The sequence below is a fragment of the Gorilla gorilla genome, chromosome 16 (assembly GCF_029281585.2).
Source record: "Gorilla gorilla gorilla isolate KB3781 chromosome 16, NHGRI_mGorGor1-v2.1_pri, whole genome shotgun sequence".
Classification (NCBI taxonomy): domain Eukaryota; kingdom Metazoa; phylum Chordata; class Mammalia; order Primates; family Hominidae; genus Gorilla; species Gorilla gorilla.
In genome coordinates this window covers 20960012-20981638 of record NC_073240.2, presented here as the reverse complement: position 1 = coordinate 20981638, position 21627 = coordinate 20960012, and the positions used below count along the sequence as shown (strand labels likewise).

The 21627-nt window shown below is 43.8% G+C and overlaps 1 protein-coding gene across 1 annotated transcript in view; it reads left to right on the top strand.

Annotated features, from left to right (window-relative positions):
- The window catches only part of LOC115933177 (ankyrin repeat domain-containing protein 30B-like), a 61004-nt gene extending 54028 nt beyond the window's left edge, over positions 1-6976 (top strand). The window contains exons 20-21 of the mRNA XM_063698401.1: positions 1114-1227; positions 6887-6976. Coding sequence (XP_063554471.1) covers positions 1114-1217 — 104 coding nt within the window. The 3' untranslated portion in view covers positions 1218-1227; positions 6887-6976. The remainder of the gene's footprint in view (positions 1-1113; positions 1228-6886) is intronic.
- The last annotated feature ends 14651 nt before the right edge of the window (positions 6977-21627 follow it).

Below are 21627 nucleotides of genomic sequence, written 5' to 3'. Positions count from 1 at the left end.
TTGCATTAAAGACACATGGTGTAGCATTCTACGTTCAGCTTTTGCATTTATTTTCTCAGTGTCACGATTTGCTCCTCTGATTCAAAATCACTTATCTCCTCATCACTCAGCCTATACACATTGGCATTAACACTTTTTGCAAAAATCACATATAAATATTTGTAGAATGTTCTTGTCATTCCACAGCGATTTTTTATTTTTTTGTTCAGCGATTGGCTCGTTTTTCATTTATTTCAAGATTTCAGGCCGGGCGCTGTGGTTCACGCCTGTAATCCCAGCCCTTTGGGAGGCAGAGGCATGCGGATCATGAGGTCAGCAGATCAAGACCATCCTGGCTAACATGGTGAAACCCCATCTCTATGAAAAAATACAAAAAATTAACCAAGCATGGTGGTGGGTGCCTCTAGTCCCAGCTACTCGGGAGGCTGAGGCAGGAGAATGTGAGAACCCATGAGGCAGAGATTGCAGTGAGCCAAGATCGTGCACCTACACTCCAGCCTGGGTGACAGGGCCATACTCTGTGAAAAAAAAAAAAGTATTTATTTATTGTGGCACTATTCACAATAGCAAAGACTTGGAACCAGACACTAGTGTCTGGTGTGGCATCACTCGCCTATAGTTGCAGCTACTTAGGGGGCTGAGGCAGGTGGATCTCTCGAGCCCAGGAGTTTGAGACCACCCGTTTGAGGCCACCCTGGGCAATATGGCAAGACCTCTGTCTCTAAAATATATAGAGAGATATAAATCGACACTAGCCTTCAAAGTGATGTTCCATTTGTATTTTTAGGTATGTTAATAAAACATAATTTGAAAATAACATTTCCCTCGTTGATAAAGAAAACATGAAAAATGGTATGGCATAAACATATACAGATCTATTTACGGGATGGTAAAAATACAGGAGGGAAATGTACCAAAATATTAATAGTGATTGTATTGCTGTCATAGGATTTTAGGTGATTTTAATTTTCTTCTTGATACTTTTCTGTATTTTCTAAATTATATCTCTAAATGAACATATATTATTTTATAATTATAATGAACATTTTCAAATGGCACATGTAGTTTGATGTTTCCCGAGTGCAGCTTCTGAAAGCACATCCTATTTTCCAGGTGGGAATGGAGGGAGGCCAGGAAGCTGTGGTTGTGGAGCTGCAGTGTTCGCGGGACTCCAGGGACTGTCCTTTCCTGATATCCTCACACTTCCTCCTGGATGATGGCATGCAGGTAATGCTGTTTATATTGAGTCCTATGTGTTTATTCACCTCTGTTCATAACTCGTTTCAATGAACCAGCCAGCCTCCCAACCTTTTTCTTCTTACCTGGTGTCTTAGCTCAGGCTGCTGTTAATAAATGCAACAGGCTGGGGAGCTTAAACAACAGACATTTATTTCTCACAGTGCTAAAGGCTGGAAGCCAAGGTCAAAGTGCAGCAGGGTTGATTTCTTCTGAGGTGAGGCCTCTCTCTTTGGCTTACAGACGGCTGCCTTCTTGCTGTGTCCTCACATGATCTTCTACCTGTGGGTATCTGTGTCCTCATCTCTTCACATGAGGATAGCAGTCATATTGGATCAGGGCCCACCCCTATGATCTCACTTAATTAATCAATTACCTCTTTAAGGGCTGTATCTCCAAACACAGTCCCATTGTTGAGGTCCTGGGAGTTAGGACTTCAGGATATGCATTTTGTAGGGGTACAGTTCAGCCCTAACACCTGGTAAATAATTTTGCAAAGGGGAAATGTGTTCTCTTTTGGAGTATGGGAGGTGAGGACCTCACCCCCTGAGTAGATCAGCACAGGGTCCCACTAGGAGGGAATGTTTAATGGGTGCAGGGTATATAGCATTTTTGTTCTTGTTCCACATCACTTATGGGATATTTTCCTAATATTTACACCTCTGAAAGCATTCCACTGATACACTTCATTAAGCACCTGCTATATACCAAGCAATCAACTAGGGCTGACACTCAAAGATAAAAATAGCTTCACACCCTGGCCTCAGAGATCACTGTCTAGAAAGAAATAACACTCATCATTACAATCCACTGTGATACTTCCAATCCTGAATATATATATATGAGGTATTGAGGGCTCAAGGTCACAGAGCCCTGGGAACAGTAAGGGAGGCTTTGCAGAGGCCATGACCTTTGCCTTAGGTCAGTATCAGTTTAAGAGCACAGTTCCAATCTAAAATAATCATGAAACAGAAATAAATTTAGAATTAATGCCTGAAGTTCAAATAAAATTCTGTAACATTCACCAGGATGCCTTTCAAGTAGACATTCAGAGTTACAGGTCTATCTTTTTTTTTTTTCCTCAAGACAGAGTCTCGCTCTGTTGTCCATGCTGGAGTGCAGTGGTGCGATCTCGGCTCACTGCAATCTCTGACTCCCAGGTTCAAGCAATTCTCGTGCCTCAGCCTCCCGAGTAGCTGGGATTACAGGCAAGCACCACCAAGCCTGGCTAATTTTTTTGTTTTTAGTAGAGACGGGGTTTCACGGTGTTGGCCAGGCTGGTCTCGAACTCCTGACCTCATGATCCACCTGCCTTGGCCTCCCAAAGTGCTGGGATTACAGGCATGAGCCACTGTGTGCTGCCTACAGATCTATCTCAGGCCAGGAAACAGTCACTTCTCTGTGGGAGTTGCCCTCGCAGAGGTCCACCCAGGCTCCAGGAGCTTTTCCCTTTTTCCCCTCTTTGAGTGTCAGCTCAGGTACAAGAGAAAGAGACTCACATCAGGTGGATGTGAGATCCGCTTGGCTTGGAAGCCCTACCCTACAAGAGCGCATAGCTCTTGTAACATTGTCTTAGGTTCCAGATGCCCTCAAGGGACATACCCCACTATACGAGTCACTGCTCTCTGACAAGCCTGAAGCTTGGGTTTCCCACCGTTGAACCCCCAGTCTCAATGCAATTTATCAATGAGAGGTCACAATTACATAAGCAATTTTGCCTACTATTATAGCTGACATGCCATCTTTATCAGATTTCCATGGGAACAGAGCTAGAAAGCTAATCCATGGTCAAATGTGTCCAAGAAGGAGAAAGGGTTTTGTTACCCTTGTACCCAGAAATGTATACTGTATTTTGTGGAGGATTTAGTTGTTTGGGTAAGAAGTAAGTAAAAATGAAGGTGAGAAACATGATAGAATGTGTTATTGTTTTCTTCATTGAGAAAGAAAACTGTAGCATTGTATAGGCCAGGACATCCCTCAGGGTGCCTTCCTCTCTTAGCAAGCCTGAGTCTGTGTAGAGCACCCCTTGGGTGAGCCTGGTTTGCTGAGCACAGAAGTCTGTCCACCTTGATAGCAGTGAACCTTAGCTAGCTGTTCTGCTGAAGAGGATTTTCCAGCTTACTCTTCTGCTTAATAAAACCATTTTGATGGGAATCTTCCAAAATTACATTAAACTCTACCTTCTTAAATGGAGTGACTTCAACAGGCACTTCTTTTTTCCAAGTTTCAGAGGTGTCCTGCAGCCCCCCTATCTGGGAGGGTGGTTTATGGGTATCCTGAGTAGTGTGGCTTCCCAGGGCTATGATTTCTTTTTAATGGAAAATTATAAGTGTTGATGAGGATATAGAGAGACTGAAAGCCTCATACACTGCTGATGGGAGGGAAAAATGATGCAGCCTCTGATGATTCCTCAACAAATTAAACATATGATTAAGATAAGACCGAGCAATTCCACTCCTAGTTGTACACTCAAAGGACTTGAAAGCAAGTACTCAAATAGGTACTTGTACATGAATATTCATAGCAACACTATTCACAACAGCCAAAAGGTGGAAATAACTCAAATGTTCATCAACAGGGAAATGGATAAACAAAATGTGATAAATATATGTAATAGAATATTATTCAGCCATGAAAAAGGAATGAAGTACTGACACATACTACAAATGGGTGAACCTCAAAAATATTACGCTGAGTGAAAGAAGCCACATATTGTATGATTCTGTTTATATGAAATATCTAGAATAGATAAATCCACAGAGACAGCAAATTGTGTGGTGCCATTAGAGGGAGGGATGGGGACTGACAGCCAAAAGGTACGGGGTTTTCTTTTGGGCAAATAAAAATTTTGGAACTAGAGGTGGTGATTACATGACATTTTGAATGTTCTGTACTAAATACTACCTAATTGTACACTTAATGGTTAATTTTATCTTTTTGTAATTTCTCCTTAATTTTTAAAAAATCTGGGCCAGGCATGGTGGCTCACACGTGTAATCCCAGCACTTTGGGAGGCCGAGGTGGGCAGATCACTTGAGGTCAGGAGTTTGAGACCAGCCTGGGCAACATGGTGAAACCCTGTCTCTACTAAAAATGCAAAAATTAGCAGGGCATGGTGATACACGTTTGTGGTCCCAGTTACTCAGGGGGCTGAGGCACAAGAATCACTTGAACCTGGGAGGTGGAGGTTGCAGTGAGCCAGGATCATGCCATTGCACTCTAGCCTGGGAGACAGAGCAAGACTCTGTCTCAAAAACATTCGTTTCCACAGGCCTTCTCCAGATTTTGTTTTTATATGTAATCAAATTCTTTTGGTTTGACTTTTGACCCTCCCCTAGGTGTCTGTTGAGATCTATACTAATTAAGAGTCCGGTGACATGGAAGGTAGAATCGGGAGGGCAATAAGCTTTCTCCAGGAAGACAGGAAGAGCCACGTCAAGCCCCGGGAGTGGCAGCTGCAGTTCAGCCCTCCAGGGCTACCTGAGCAAGCCCTTGGAGATCCACCCCACCCCCTAAGTACAAAAGCAGTCACACAACTAAAGTGGGCTTCTTCATAGGGAAAGATCCTGCTGCTGTGAAAAGTTAGATTTTCTTCATTTCATTTCACTAATCATGATTTCTTTATATTACTTTTTTCTAGTTATAAAACTCATGTTCTTTGCTAAAAGCTTAGAAAATATCTAAAAATATGAAGAAAATTAAAAATCACTCAAAATCTCACCACCCAAAGACAACCCCGAGATAATATAACCACTGTCAACATTTGGGTGTAGAACATAACCCAGCCTGAATCACCCCGATGCTGCTCACCCGGGGGTGTGCTGGTAAGCCAGCTCTGTGAAGGAAAAGTCCTGATCTGGAATATTTGCTGAGTTCTGGGAAGCAAATACTCCCACCACAGCTAATGTCAAGGTGCTGACCTGAGGCCACTGGACATGGGGTTGGGAAGATGTGCCCTTCCTCCCACCACAGCTGCCCTCAGCCATACCCCGTCTCCCCCAACAACTGCCCCATCTTAGCTACCCACTCAGAGCCAGTGTGGGGTCTCTCTGTCCCTCATCCCCACATACCCACGTTCTGTCAATTCTGCCTTCAAAGTGTCCTTCGTCTGTTGGCTACTTCCATTCACTCTGCCGCCATCTTTAATCCGATCATGTTATCCCATCTACAAAGTCCTTCCAGATGTTCTCCTCCACTCCTGCCCCATCCAACCCATCACAACCAGTGAGGTCTTAAAATACACATTTTATGGTGCCACATTCCAATAAACGTCACCTCCCAAGAGAGGCCTTTCTTGACAACCCTTTCTCCAAACCTGGTTGGTTTCCTAAACAGCACTTAAAAATAAGGTATTTGATAACTTTTTTTTTTTTTTTTTTTTGAGATGGAGTCTTGCTCTGTCACCAGGCTGGAGTGCAGTGGCGCGATCTTGTCTGACTGCAACCTCCACCTCCTGGCTTCAAGTGATTCTCCTGTCTCAGCCTCCCGAGTAGCTGGGACTACAGGTGTGCAGCACCATGCCCAACTAATTTTTGTATTTTTACTAGAGACGGGGTTTCACCGTGTTAGCCAGGATAGTCTCATCTCCTGACCTCATGATCCGCCCGCCTCGGCCTCCCAAAGTGCTGGGATTACAGGCGTGAGCCACCGCGCGTGGCCGATAACATTTTTTTTTTTTTCTTGAGACGGAGTCTTGCTCTGTCGCCCAGATTGGAGTGCGGTGACACGATCTCGGCTCACTGCAAGCTCAGCCTCCCGGGTTCATGCCATTCTCCTGCCTCAGCCTCCTGAGTAGCTGCGACTACAGGCGCCCGCTGCCACGCCCAGCTAATTTTTTGTATTTTTAGTTGAGATGGCGTTTCACCGTGTTAGCCAGGATGGTCTCAATCTCCTGACCTCGTGATCCGCCCGCCTCGGCCTCCCAAAGTGCTGGGATTACAGGCGTGAGCCACCGCGCCCGGCAAACTTTCTTTCTTTTGAGACAGAGTCTTGTTCTGTCGCCCAGGCTCTAGTGAAGTGGCACGATCTCGGCTCATTGCAACCTCTACCGCCCCCATCCCCCGCCAGGTTCAAGTGATTCTCCTGCCTCAGCCTTCTGAGTAGCTGGAACTATAGGTGCACACCACCACGCCCAACTAATATTTGTATTTTTAGTAGAGATGGGGTTTCACCATGTTGCACAGGCTGGTCTCAAACTTCTGGGCTCAAGTGATCCAGCCGCCTTGGCCTCCCAAAGTGCTGGGATTACAGGCCTGAGCCACCACAACCGGCCAGAAGTTACATTCTTTTTTTTTTTTTTTTTTTTTTTTTTTCAGAGACATGGTCTTGCTCTGTTGCCCAGAGCAAGAACTATATATTCCATATATTATTATATATTTGACAAAATTGGGATCATACTATGTACAAAGTTTTGTAATCTACTTTTAAACTTTGTATTTTACTGTATGCTTTACTACATATCCTTATTTTTTTAAAGAATTTGATTTTTTTAATACCTGCATAATACTTCGAAGATAGGCTGTGCTGTGACTCATTGAATCAGTTTCCTGATAATAGACATTTGGACTCTTTTGGGATTTCTTCTGCCATAATGACTTTTTGTTTTGTTTCCCATTATGTAATCTAAAGGCTTTTCTTCTAATTCTTACAGTAAGAGCCCAGTGGATGTCTTGCAGATTTAGAGTTGGCAGAGTGAATGAAACCACAGAGTTTTTGAGCAAACCTGGCAATGTGAGGCCCTTGTTGCATGGTTCTCCTGTACGAAACATCGTGGGAATCTTGTGTCGGTACGAGTAGCCATCTTTATTTTTCAAAAATTTCAGCCTCACAAATGTGAAGTGTTTTACTTTTTTTTTCTACTTTTTTCTATATTACATGGGTCTTTTCAGTTAAAATCAGCTAGCTTACTGCATTCTGGAGAAAATTACACAGTTTATAATTAAGTGTGTAATTTAAATTACATATTTATGGCTGGGCAGGGTGGGTCACACCTGTCATCCTAGCACTTTGGGAGGCTGAGGCAAAAGGATCACCTGAGGCCAGGGGTTCAAGACCAGCCTGGAAAACCTAGCAAGACCTCATCTGTATTTTGAAAAATTATGTATCTATTACTTTTAAAATTTAGTAAATAGGTATGAATTGCTTCTTGAAGACTGTGTCATATGAAGAAAAGTGATTCTATATTCATGAGTCTTCCATGTGTATCTAATGTAGGGATAGCCCAATATTTAAAGAGAAGAGTCCAGAAATTAGAGTGCACACTAGACAACACGAGTTGTTTATTTGAAACATAACTCTAAGATTCTGTTTGCTTTGAATTACTACTTAATATTAGGGCTGAAACTGAAGTCACAGGAGCAGGAGAAAATACTATTAAATGTAGATCCATTAATTAAGTACTTAGAAGAAACGTAAAAAGAAACATACAAGATTCACCTGGGGGAAAAAAAAACCCATTAAACTGCTACTGAGGGACCCAAAAGGCAACTTGCATGAATCAGAAGGATGCCAGTTTTTCCTGGATTAGTCTATAGATTTAGTGCAGTCATGATAAAATTACCAATAAGATTTTTTTAAAGAAGTGAAAAGCTGATTCTACAACACATACTTTTTTTAATTTTGAAATTACCAGAAAAATTCTGGAAAAGAAGCGTAATGAGGGTGACATTAATATTAAACAGCAATTAACTCAAAAACACAGAAGATTTAGGATATGATACAAGCAGATCTTCGTGGAAGAAAGACAAGTTCTTCAATACTATCTATAGAGATAAACGGGTAACCGCAAGGAAAAAAATATAAAGTTGGACCGTTACCTCATTTCTCATACTTAAACTCCAGATAGAGCAAATATTTAAATATTTAAATTCAAACCATAAAAGTATACTAAATGAAAAATGGGAGAATCTTTTTAAACTAATCTTTAAGTAGGGATGAGCTTTCTAAGTAGGACCAAAACCCAAAAGCTATTTTACAAAATTCATTAGATCTCCTAATACGAAATTCAAACAGTAGGTGTTTATATAATAAAAGGCAGGGGCTGGGAGCGGTGGCTCATGCCTGTATTCCCAGCACTTTGGGAGGCTGAGGCAGGTGGATCATGAGGCCAGGAGATCGAGACCATCCTGACTAACACGGTGAAACCCCGTCTCTACTAAAAATACAAAAAATTAGCCGGGTGTGGTGGCACATGCCTATAGTCCCAGCTACTCAGGAGGCTGAGGCAGGAGAATGGCGTGAACCCGGGAGGCGGAGCTTGCAGTGAGCTGAGATGGTGCCACTGCACTCCAGCCTGAGCAACAGAGCGAGACTCCGTCTCAGAAAAAAAAAAAAAAAGGCAGAAATCTCCCTTTACTTGTGTTCCGAGAAACAACCATGGCTTCACCCTGATTGCAGAGTTCTCTGAATGCCAGAAGTTCAGTAGGAACCTGCCAAAGTTCTGAGCAAGGGAGAGATGCAGTTAGCGTTGGGCTTACACCTTATCCTGCCCTTCTCTTTTCAGAGGGTTGCTTTTACCCAAAGTAGTGGAAGATCGTGGTGTGCAAAGAACAGACGTTGGAAACCTTGGAAGTGGGATTTATTTCAGTGATTTGCTCAGGTATGTTCGATCCTTAATCACAGAATCATTACTGAGTACTTGCTATGTGTTTTCTTCTGTCTTTCCTTGGTGAGGGAGTTTCTCAACCAAAACATAGATTTATCTATTATATATGACCTCAATATGCCTGGAATACTATTTCATCTTCAACATCCTTGATAATATTTAAATCTGCCCTTGGGCCAGACATGGCGGCTTATGCCTGTAATCCCAGCTCTTTCGGAGGCCAGGGCAGGAGGATCACTTGAGCCCAGGAGTTTAAGACCAGCCTAGGCAACATAGCAAGACCCCATCTCTATAAAAAATTTTAAAAATTAGCTGTGCATGGTGGTGCTAATAGAACCCATAGTTCCAGCTACTAGGGAGGCTGAGGCAGGAGGATCACTTGAGTCCAGGAATTCAAGGCAGGAGTGAGCTATGATTATGCCACTGCAGTCCAGAGTGGGCAACACAGTGAGAAGAACCCCAGGTACATCATCTGCCAACCTCATAATTGGTATTGTGACATCATTTTATGCAAGGAAACAGACTCAGGGAGGTCAGGGAACTTGCCTGAGGTTGCAGAGCTAATTAAAGGATGGAGACTGAGTTCAGGCCCAGGACAAAGTATAATGATCCAAGATATTTAAAGAGTTCCTACAAATCAATAAGGAAAAGATAAGCAACCCTATAAGCAGATGTGCAAAAGACTTGAATAGAAACCCAATAGCAAAGAAAATGAGCTGGGGCCAGGCACAGTGGCTCATGCCTGTAATCCCAGCACTTTGGGAGGCCAAGGCAGGTAGATCACTTGAGGCCAGGAGTTCGAGACCATCCTGGCCAATGTGATGAAACCCCATCTCTACTAAAAATACAAAAATTAGCTGTGCGTGGTGGTATGCACCTGTAGTCCCAGCTACTCAGGAGTTTGAGGCAGAGAGATTTCTCAAATTCAGGAGTTTGAGATTAGCCTGGGCTACACAGCAAGGCCCTACGTCTAAAAAAACTTTTTAAAATTAGCCAGGCATTGTGTCATACATCTGTAATCCAAGCTACTCAGGAGGCTGAGGCAGGAGGATTGCTTGAGCCCAGCAGTCCAAGGCCACAGTGAGGTATGACTGAACCACTACATCCAGCTTGGGAGACAAAGCGAGACCCAATCTTTAAAAAAAAAAAAAAGAAAGAAAGAAAAGAAAAAAGAAAAAAAGAGAGAGCACTGTAATAACAGAACACTGGAAATCATGCAGATGTCCATGGACAGTGGAATGGATCCGTACATTTTGGTGGAGTCCTACATGAAGTCCCATCCTGCAGTTTAAACAAGTGGACTGTGGCTACACATGTCAAATGGATGAGCCTTAGGACCTTAGTGGAGCAAAAGTTACTAGATGATTCTATATACAGGCATACCTTGGAGATATTGAGGGTTTGATTCCACACTACTGCAATAAAGCAAATATTGCAATAAAGTGAGTCACACACATTTTTTGGTTTCCCAATGAGTATAAAGGGTTTACACTCTAGTCTATTGAGTATGCAATAGCATTGTTTTTTAAAAAAATGTACATACCTTAATTTTAACATACTATATTACTAAAAATGCTAATCATCTGAGCCTTCAGTGAGCCATTGTCTTTTTGCTGGTGGAAGGTCTTGTCTCAATGTTGATGGCTGCTGACTGATGAGGGTGGTGGTTGCTGAAAGCTGAGGTGGCCGTGGCAATTTCTTAAAATAAGACAAGAATGAAGTTTGCCTCAGCAATTGACTCTTCCTTTCATGAAAGATTTATCTGTAGTATGAGATGCTATTTGATACCATTTACCTGCAGTAGAACTTCCTTGAAAATTGGAGTCAATTATCTCAAACACTGCTGCTGCTTTATCCACTAAGTTTATGTAATATTCAAAATCCTTTGTTGTCAGTTCAACAATGTTCACAACATCTTCACCAGGAATGGATTCCATCTCAAGAAACCACTTTCTTCACTCATTCATAAGAAGCAACTCCTCATTCATTCAAGTTTGATCATGAGATTGCAGCAATTCAGTCCCATTTTCAGGCTCCAATTCTAATTCTAGTTCTCCTGCTGCTTCTGCCACATCTACAGTGACTTCCTCCACTGAAGTTTGAACCCCTCAAAGTCACCCAAGATAGTTAGAATAAACTTCTTCCAAACCCCTGTTAATACTGATATGCTGACTTCCTCCCATAACTCATCAAATGGTCTTAAGGGCAAGGAGAATAGCGAATCCTTTCTGGAAGGTTTTCAATTTACTTTGTTCAGATCCATCAGAGGAATCACTGTCTAAGGCAGCTATAGCCTTACAAAATGTATTTTTTTTTTTTTTTTTTAGAGTTGGGGACTTGCTCCATTATTGCCCAGGTGAGAGTACAGTAAGATGCAACCATAGCTCCCTGGAACCTCAAACGGCTGAACTCAAGTGATCATCCCACCTCAGATTCCTGGGATTACAGGCATACCTGGCCAAAATGTATTTCTTTCTTTCTTTCTTTCTTTCTTTTTTTTTTTGAGATTGATTTTGCTCTTGTTGCCCAGGCTGGAGTGCAATGGCGCGATCACGGCTCGCTGCAACCTCCGCCTCCCGGTTTCAAGCGATTCTTCTGTCTCAGCCTCCTGAGTAGCTGGGATTACAGGCGCATGCCACCATGCCTGGCTAATTTTTGTATTTTTAGTAGAGACGGGGTTTCATCATATTGGTCAGGCCGGTCTCAAACTCCTGACCTCAGGTGATCTGCCCTCCTCGGCCTTCCAAAGTGCTGGGATGACAGGCATGAGCCACCGCACCCAGCCCAAAATATATTTCTTAAGTAATAAGACTTGAAAGCTGAAATTACTCCTTGATCCATGGCTGCAGAATGGAAGTTGTGTTAGCAAGCGTGAAAACAACAAACTCCTTGTACCTCTCCATCAGAGCTCCTGGATGGCTAGGCGCTTTGCCAGTGAGCAGTCATATTTTGAAAGGAACCTTTTTTGTTTAGCAATAGATCTCTACACTGGGCGTAAAATTCAGTAAACCATTCTGTAAACAGATGTGCTGTCATCCAGGTTTTGTTGTTCCATTTATAGAGCACAGAAAGAGTAGATTTAGCACAATTCTTTAGGGCTCTAGGATTTTTGGAATGGTAAGTGAATACTGGCTTCAGCTCATAGTCACCAGCTGCATTAGCCCCTGACAAGAGTCAGCCTGTCATCTGAAGCTTTGAAGCCAGCCATTGACTCCTCTCCAGCTGTGGAAGTCCTAGATGGCATTTTCTTCCAATAGAAGACTGTTATGTCTACATGGAAAATCTGTTGTTTAGTGAAGCCACCTACATCAGTGATCTTAGCTAGATCTTCTGGATAATTTGCTGCAGCTTCTACATCAGCACTGGGTGGTTCACCTTCCATTGTTATGTTATGGAGATGGCTTCTTTCCTTAAACCTCAGCCAACCTCTGCTAGCTTCAAGCCTTCCTTCTGCAGTTTCCTCACCTCTCTGAGCCTTCATAGAATTGAACAGAGTTGGGGCCTTGCTCTGGATTAGACTTTGGCTTAAGAGAATGCTGTGGCTGGTTTGATCTTCTATCCAGACTATTAAAATTTTCTTCACATCAGCAATAAGGCTGTTTTGCTTTCTTATCATTCGTATGTTCACTGGAGCAGCACTTTTAATTTCCTTCAAGAATTGTTTCTTTACATTCACCACTTGGAGAACTGTTTGCCGCAAGGGGGCTAGCTTTCAGCCCGCCTTGGTTTTCAACATGCCTTCCTCACCAAGCTTAATCATTTCTAGCTTTTGATTTAAAGTGAAAGATGTACAACTCTTTCTTTCACTTGAACACTTAGAGGCCACTATAGGGTTATTAACTGGCCTAATTTCAGTATTGCTGTATCTCAGGAAATAGGGAGGCCAGAGAAGAAGGAGAGAGATGAGGGAACCACTGGTCAGTGGAGTAGTCAGAACACACATAACATTTACCAAGCCCACCACCTTATATGCGCACAGTTCATTGCACCCAAAACAATTGCAACAGTAACATCACAGATCATTGATCACACATTGCCATTACAGCTATAATAAAAATGAAAAGGTTTGAAACACTGTGAGAATTACCAAAATGAGACACAGAGACACAAAGGAAGCACATGCTGTTAAAAAAAAAAAGGCACCAGTAGACCTGCTCAACACGGAGTTGCCACAAACCTTCAATCTGTAAAAAAAAAAAAAAAAAAAAAGCAATATCTGCAAAGTGCAATAAAACGAGGTATGCATGTATGTGCAAGGCTCAAAAACAAGCAAAAGTATACATTACATTGTTGAGGGACATATATCTGTGCGTTAATACTATGAAAGAAAATAGGCCAGGCAGTGGCTCAAGCCAGTAATCCTAACCCTTTGGAAGACCAAGGTGGATGAAATTGCTTGAGGCCAAGAGTTCAAGACCAGCCTGGGCAACATAGTGAGACCCCATAGCTACAAAAATGTTTTTTTTTCGAGACAGAGTCTCACTCTGTCGCCCGGGCTGGCGTGCAGTGGCGCGAGCTCGGCTTACTGCAATCTCCTCCTGCGGGGTTCACGCCATTCTCCTGCCTCAGCCTCCCTAGTAGCTGGGACTACAGGCGCCTGCCACCACGCCCGGCTAATTTTTTTGTATTTTTAGTAGAGACAGGGTTTCACCGTGTTAACCAGGATGGTCTCGATCTCCTGACCTCGTGATCCACCCGTCTCGGCCTCCCAAAGTGCTGGGATTACAGGCATGAGCCACTGCTCCCGGCCGCTACAAAATTGTTTTTAAAAATTAGCCAGGCACAGTGGTGCACACCTGTAGTCCCAGCCTCAGGAGACTGAGGTGGGAGGATTGCTTGAGGCCAGGAGGTTGAGGCTGCAGAGAGCTATGATTGCACCACTGCACTCCAGCTTGGATGAAAGAGTGCAAGACCCTGTCTCAAACACACACACACACACACACACACACACACACAAAAGAGAAAACTGTTATAAAAAAGGGGACACAGTAAAACCTCTCCCACCTACCCAGGGTCTCCTCTGTGGCTCCTTATGGAATAAATTCCACATGGGAAAAAAGAGAAAATAACACACACAAAAATCAAGACAGTGATCAAATTACCTCTGGGTGGGAGAGAAGGTGAGCTGTGGGGCAGCATAGAAGTTTTAGGGATGTTCTAGTTCTTAAGCTAAGTGGTAGCTATGTGGATATTTATCTTATTATTCTTTAAATATGTATATCATAAATGTTTTTTCCTATGCACAATATATCAAAGTAAAAATTTTTAGATGTGAATTGAGCCAAATAGCAGTGGATTAAGGAGTAAATAAGCCAGAAGAGACGGTCACTGGACCCCTCTGCCAGAACATGGTGAGATAGGAAGCAACAGAGAGAGCTCCAGGGAGAAGTCCAGGGTGGGGCTTAATGAAAAGGAAGGAAGCATGCTTGTAAGTTGCAGGAAAAGAGCCTTCCAAAGGGGAGAGGGTTATAGAAGGAATGGGGGGACTGATTTTTTTTTTTTTTTTTTTAGTGGGGGAAACAAAGAAGGGTCGTCTGGCCATACTTCTGCATTTTGAACTTAATCTTTAAAAAAATAAGGCCGGGCGCGGTGGCTTACGCCTGTAATCCCAGAACTTTGGGAGGCCGAGACAGGCGGATCACGAGGTCAGGAGATCGAGACCATCCTGGCTAACACAGTGAAACCCGGTCTCTACTGAAAATACAAAAAATTAGCCGGGCGTGGTGGCGGGAGCCTGTTGTCCCAGCTACTCCGGAGGCTGAGGCAGAAGAATGGTGTGAACCCGGGAGGTGGGGCTTGCAGTGAGCGGAGATAGCGCCACTGCAGTCTGGCCTGGGCAAAAGAGCGAGACTCCGTCTCAAAAAAAAGAAAGAAAAAAAAAATAGGCCGGGCTCGGTGGCTCACACTTGTAATCCCAGCACTTTGGGAGGCCGAGGCAGGCCGATCACGAGGTCAGGAGATAAGAGACCATCCTGGCTAACACGGTGAAACCGTGTCGCTACTAAAAATACAAAAAAATTAGCCGGGCGTGGTGGCGGGTGCCTGCAGTCCCAGCTGTGGGGGAGGCTGAGGCAGGAGAATGGCGTGAACCCGGGAGGCGGAGCTTGCAGTGAGCCGAAATCCGCCACAGCACTCCAGCCTGGGCGACAGAGGGAGACTCTGTTTCTAAAAAAAAAAAAATAGAGATGCGTCTCTAAAATGTTGTCCCCTGTGTCCAAGTGTTCTCATTGTTCAATTCCTACCTATGTAACAAACCTGCACGTTGTGCACACGTACCCTAGAACTTAAAGTATAATAAAAAAATAAAATGTTGTCCCCAAAGGTGTGTCCTAGCCTGTGCTCCTAATAGCAAGAGTTGCCTTATTAAAGCTGCTGATTCCCCAAGAAAGATAAAACAACATTTCTCATTTGGATATCATTTGAAATGTTTGTTTTTCCACTCAGGAGGCTTTGTGAGAGCTTGTCTTTCCCTTTGACTGGTTCTTACTCACTTGGTACCCACAGTTCTTACTCCTTTCCGAGCTTTAGTGCAGAGAATTAAATCTACTTTTTCCTAATTAATAAGGCGGTGTTTTTTCCTTCTACTTACCACCCCGGTATTTATGACAGCAAAGTGTGTATATTTTAGTAGCTAACAAAGATTTAGGAGAACAGTAGAATTCATTTCCGTCTGGAAACAAAGTGCTTTGAGCACTGCCTAGCACAACATAAGGGCAATATACATATTTGTCACGTAGAAATGCAAAATAGGCCAGGCATGGTTGCTCATGCCTGTAATCCTAGCACTATGGGAGGCTAAGGAGGGAGGATCACTTGAGCCCAGGAGTTTGAGACCAGCCTGGGAAACATAGTGAGACCCCATCTTTGCAAAAAAATTTAAAAGTTAGCTAGGCGTGGTGCACACCTGTAGTCCCAGCTACTCAAGAGGCTGAGGCAGGAGGATCACTTAAGCCCAGGAGTTCGAGACTGCAATGAGCTATGGTCATGTCACTGCACTCTAGCCTGGGTAACAGAGCAAGATTCTGTCTTAAAAAAAGAAGAAGAAATACTAAATAAATAAGTGCATAATAAAGTTCTAAATTGAGTCTTTGGAGATATTTCAATAACAGGAAAATTTAGAACAGTTTACCAGGAAAGTCTTTTCAATAATATTTCCTGTTTATGCAATAAAATGTTATTGACAAGTCACTGTAAGCAATAAATATGTGTTTATTTCCTTTCACATGCAGGACAAGTATCAAGTACTCACACCCGGGAGAGACAGATGGCACCAGACTCCTGCTCATTTGTGACGTAGCCCTCAGAAAGTGTATGGACTTACACAAGAAGGACTTTTCCTTAACTGAAGCACCACCAGGCTACGACAGTGTGCATGGAGTTTCACAAACAGCCTCTGTCACCACAGACTTTGAGGTATTTTTATATCAAGGAACAAGCAAAGAGGGTCTTGAATGCTCAAAGAAGAGCCTCAGTTTTTTGCTCCTATTTTCATTAAATATGCTTAAGTTTAAATAATTGTTAAATATTTACTGCATGAATTCAACATTTTCTAAATTAGCAAACATGCTTTTATGAAAACATCTGCCCATACAGGTTTTTTGTTGCTATTGTTGTTAATCACCTACTGATTTCTGTTTGCTCTAGGATGATGAATTTGTTGTCTATAAAACCAATCAGGTTAAAATGAAATATATTATTAAATTTCCCACGCCTGGAGATCAAAGAAAGGACTTTCATCCTAGTGATCATACTGAATTAGAGGAATACAGACCTGAGTTTTCAAATTTTTCAAAGGTTGAAGGTAGGACAATTTTCTTGAATGCTGTTTTATGTTATTATATTTATAGACCTCAAATGTTATATTTTCAATGGAGTGTATATTTGCATTTGTTTTATCTATGACCTCATTCATAAGTATTTCATTTCTTTTCAATCTCAGAATTGTTTCCCACAAATTTCTCTCAATGTTAACATCAGTCAAACCCCTCTGCCTAATATCAAAATAGAGCACTCAATTTTAAAATATATATATATATATATTTTTTTTTTGAGACAGGGTCTCACTCTGTCCCCCAGGCTGGAGTACAGTGTGTGATCAAAGTGCACTGCAGCCTCAAACTCCTGGGTTCAAATGATCCTCCTGACTCAACCTCCCGAGTAGCTAGGACTACCATCCGTGACCTTTTTTTTTTTTTTGAGACGGAGTCTCGCTCTGTCGCCCAGGCTGGACTACAGTGGCGCGATCTCAGCTCACTGCAAGCTCCGCCTCCAGGGTTCACGCCATTCTCCTGCCTTAGCCTCCCAAGTAGCTGGGACTACAGGCACCTGCCACCGCACCCGGCTAATTTTTTGTATTTTTAGTAGAGATGGGATTTCACTGTGTTAGCCAGGATGGTCTCAATCTCCTGACCTCATGAACCGCCCGCCTCAGCCTCCCAAAGTGCTGAGATTACAGGCGTGAGCCACGGCGCCCTGCCAACATTTTTTTATTTGTGTTTTTTTTTTTTTTAGAGACAAGATCTCACTATGTTGCCCAGGCTGGTCTGAAATTCCTGGCCTCAAGCGATCCTCCTGCCTTGGTATTCCAAAGTGCTGGGATTACAGATGTGAGCCACCATGGCCAGCCTCATTTCCTTTTTTATCTTGCATACATGAAAACCAGGATGCTTGAGAAAGGTTAAGCGATCTCAAAATTCCGTGTGACTTCATTAACACACTGAAGTTGAGCTTATTCCCTTCAGGAATAGCCAAGGCTAAAACCTGTGGAACCTTGCTAAGATGTCATGGCGCAGAAAGTGTAATGGGATGGGGAGAACAGACAGCAGAGCCGCTGTAGAGCCGGGAAGCCCAGGGTTTGAGTGTTGCCCTGCCACCCTGCAGTCTTGAAACTGCATACCTTTTGCGCTCCACCTTGTCTCCAATGGGAATGAGAGCAATTGAAGGCACTGAGTAAATTGTCACGTGTGGTGCGTGTGTTAGCGGTAGTAGTGCGAGCATACAAGAGGATATTCACTTCTCAGAGTATCATGAGGCCAAACAATTACAGTATTAATTAGTAGGACTGTAAGAACACATTAACATTTTTGACCGTGCTCAAATTATTTTTTGTCAGAAATGCATGAGGTCATGTGTGTTCAGAGGTGACTCCAATTTTTTCTCTGGGCGTCATTAAGTGAAATATCTGGCAAGATGATATGTATTTATATTTCCTAACCTTATCTGTATTCTGTATGTTTGTACCACTTAGAATAGGATGTGAACATTTTTCAGTATGCTGCCATAGGAGCCTTGGATTGAAAATCTACGTTGTTTGATGCCATCCCAAAATGCTTGGGTGGCACCATAAATAATAGTGACCGAGCCCTTCCACACTACAAGCCAGGGAATGCAGACACCTGGATTCAGGCTTCAGCCACCTTTGAGACAGTCTGAAGACTTCTGTGTATTTGTGTGTATATTTAAACATATGTCAAGTAATGATATGTTTTCAAGAGGACACCCCACAGTCTATACATTAAAAAAGCAGAAGAGCACATGCCTGTAGTCCCGGCTACTCAAGAGGCTGAGGCAGGAGGATTACTTGAGCACAGGAGTTCAAAACCAGCCTGGGCAACATAGTGAGACTCCCATCTCTACCAAAAAGAAGAAAAGAAGAACAAAAATTTAAGCAGAAGGGTCTTTAAAAAAAAAAAAAAAAAGGCAGGCCAGGCATGGTGGCTCACACCCATAGTCCCAGCACTTTGGGAAGTCAAGGCAGGTGGATCCTTTGAGTCCAGGAGTTTGAGACCAGCCTGGGCAACATGGCTAAACCTCATCTCTACAAAAAAATACCAAAAAATTAGCTAGGCATGGTGGTGTATGCCTGTAGTCCCAGCTACTCAGGAGGCTGAGATGGGAGGATCACCCGAGCAAGAGAGGATGAGTCTACCATGAGCAGAGATTGTGCCACTGCACTCCCACCTGGGTGACAGAGTGAGATGCTGTCTCAAAAAAAAAAAAAAAAAGGCAGAAGACACCTCCCATTTTTCTCATGTGGGTTCACTTGCTTGTCAGAATTGGCTATTGAAAATCATAAAATGCTGTTTGTCCATTTTCCCTACAATAAAATGCATGAAGGCATGGAGAAGGAATAAAGATCAAGATAACAAAAATAGACAGGGATGATTTTGAAAGCTAATGGTAACATTTTTAAAGTTTAGATTACCAGTTACCAGATGCCAGAACTTCCAGCAGCACCAAGGCCGGCCTCCAGGATGCCTCTGGGAACTTGGTTCCTCTGGAGGATGTCCACATCAAGGGGAGAATCATAGACACTGTAGCCCAGGTATGTTGTCTGTGGCTTTATGACACTTAAACTACATGGATGTAAACCATACATGAGAATTTGATTGCAGTTGCCTGAACTGAAGGGAATAGATAGATTTCTAAAATGTATTTATTCAAGAGATATTCACTGAGCACTCCATGCCAGGGACTAGCTAGGCTCTGGGCATCTAGCAATGCACAATACAAAAGCTCTGCCCTTGTGGAGGACACACTGTGTGGGGGAATAGGCAATAAACATGATGAAAGAGTGAAACACATAACATGTTAGATGGTGACAGGTGCTACAGAGAAAAATGAAAGCAGGAGGGGATAGAAGCTGTGAAAGACGGGGGCTTTGAATCTGTAAACAGAATGGCCATGGAGGCCTCCCTGAGAAGGTGACATCTGCATACAGACCTGAAGGAAGTGGGGGCTAAACTGTGTGGACATCAGGGGATGCTTATTCCAGGCAGTGGGAACATCACATGCCAAGGCTCAGAGGTAGAAAGGAGGCTGATCTGGCCCAGGCACGCCAAGGAGATGCACTGTGGCTGCAGTGGGGTGGAAAGGGGAGAGTGCATGGGGACTGAGTCAGAGAGGTGAGGGGCTCTCACATCAGCACACAGGTCATGCTGTCCCTGACTCTGAGTGAAATGGAAGCTTCTAGATGTTTGGCAGAGGAATGACTTGAACAGACCTGTTTTAACTGGCTCACTCTGGCCACCATGTTGGGAACAGTAGGAAGAGGCCCAGTGGGAGAAATGTTAGGTCAAGTTCCCTGGAAAGCAGACTCTGGATGGAATTTGTTTCCAGGAAGCCTGTGGGACTGTGCCTGCGGGAGCTGCACCTGTGAGGGAGTGAGGGAGGCAGGACGTGGCTGAGGAGACAACAGAGTCCTCAGATGATCTTAGGGGAAGCTCTGGGCCAGAGTGGTCCTTGAGAGAAGGTCTGAATCAAGGCAAGGGGGCTGGGCTTTGTAGCCCCACTGGGGCCAGTCCTGGGATGTGGGCTGCTCCAGGGAGGGGTCAGAACCTTGGCTAAGGCAGTTTGTCTTTGGCTGAGGATGGTTCCTGGGGAGGCGCCCCACAGGTGACACTCCTAGCAGTCTCAGTCCTGAAGGGGACACAGCAGGCCCAACATCACATCACATAGAGGAGACGATTGACAATTCAGTTAAGGGACCTGGTGATGTGGAGAAGAAGGTTTGCAGTGGGGGTGTAGGAAGTGATGGAGTCTGCCAAGGCCTGAGGGCAGAGCCAATCAGATTTGCTGATGGGAACGGGACAGGATGACAGCAGGATGTTTGCCCTGAATAACTAGAAGGATCATGTTTGCATTTACTAGAATGGGCAAAGTCACAGGAGGGCAGGTTGGGGGCCATCAGGAGTTTATCTTTGGCCATGTAGGTCTTGCGGCTACATAGGGCCAGGGAGGAGACCCAAGCCGGACTTATAAGTGGGGAGTCAGCAGCATTCAGATAGTGTTTAAAGTCATGAGCCCAGATTAAACACCCAGAGAATCAGTAGAGCACAGAGGCCAACATGGAGACGTAGGGGAGGAGGCTGAGTCAGCCACGGAGACCAGGAGGGAGTGGCTGTGGAGACACACGAGGACAGCTGAACAGGGAGGGGAGGAAAGGCTGCTGGTGGGTCTCATGAAAAGCAACCCAGCCCTGACCAGGATTTAGCAATGAGATTGTTGGTGACCTTTGCCTTTTGATGGTGTGGTGGGGGTGAAAGGCTGATCAGAGTGAGTTCAAGAGAGAATGGGAGGAAGAATGGGGAGACAGAGGAGAGGATGAGACAGCAGCTGAAGAGAAGTGGGGTTGTGTTTTCTTTCTCCTTTTAAGACGCAAGAAACAACAGCATATGTGGGAGTCAGTGCAAGAGGGAAACCTGGCGACCTGGGAGAGGGGAATTGCTGGAGCTACTTCCTTCTCTACACCCTTCTCTATGTTTTATTGCATAAATAGGAAATATTGTTGAAAAGACTTTCTGGGTAAACTGTTCTGAATTTTACTTTTATCGAAATATCTGCAAAGACTCAATTTAGAACTTTCTTATGCCCTTATTTATTTAACATTTCTATGTAACAAACATGTATATTGCCCTTATGTTGTGCCAGGCAGTGCTCAAAGCACTTTCTTCCCAGAGAGAGATGAATTCTACTGTTCTCCCAAATCTTTGTTAGCTACTAAAATATACACATTTTGCTATCATAAATACCAGGGTGGTGGCCGGTGCGCTGGTTCATGCCTGTAATCCCAGGACGTTGGAGGGGAGGCCAAGGCAGGAGGATTGCTTGAGCTCAGGAGTTCCAGACCAGCCTGGGGAACATGGAGAAACCCCATCTCTACAAAAATTGGCTGAGCGCAGTGGCGTGCACCTGTAGTCCCATCTACTTGGGAGGTTGAGATGGGAGGATATCTTGCCATTACTAGAATGGGCAAAGTCACAGGAGGGCAGGTTGGAGGAGGCAGAGGT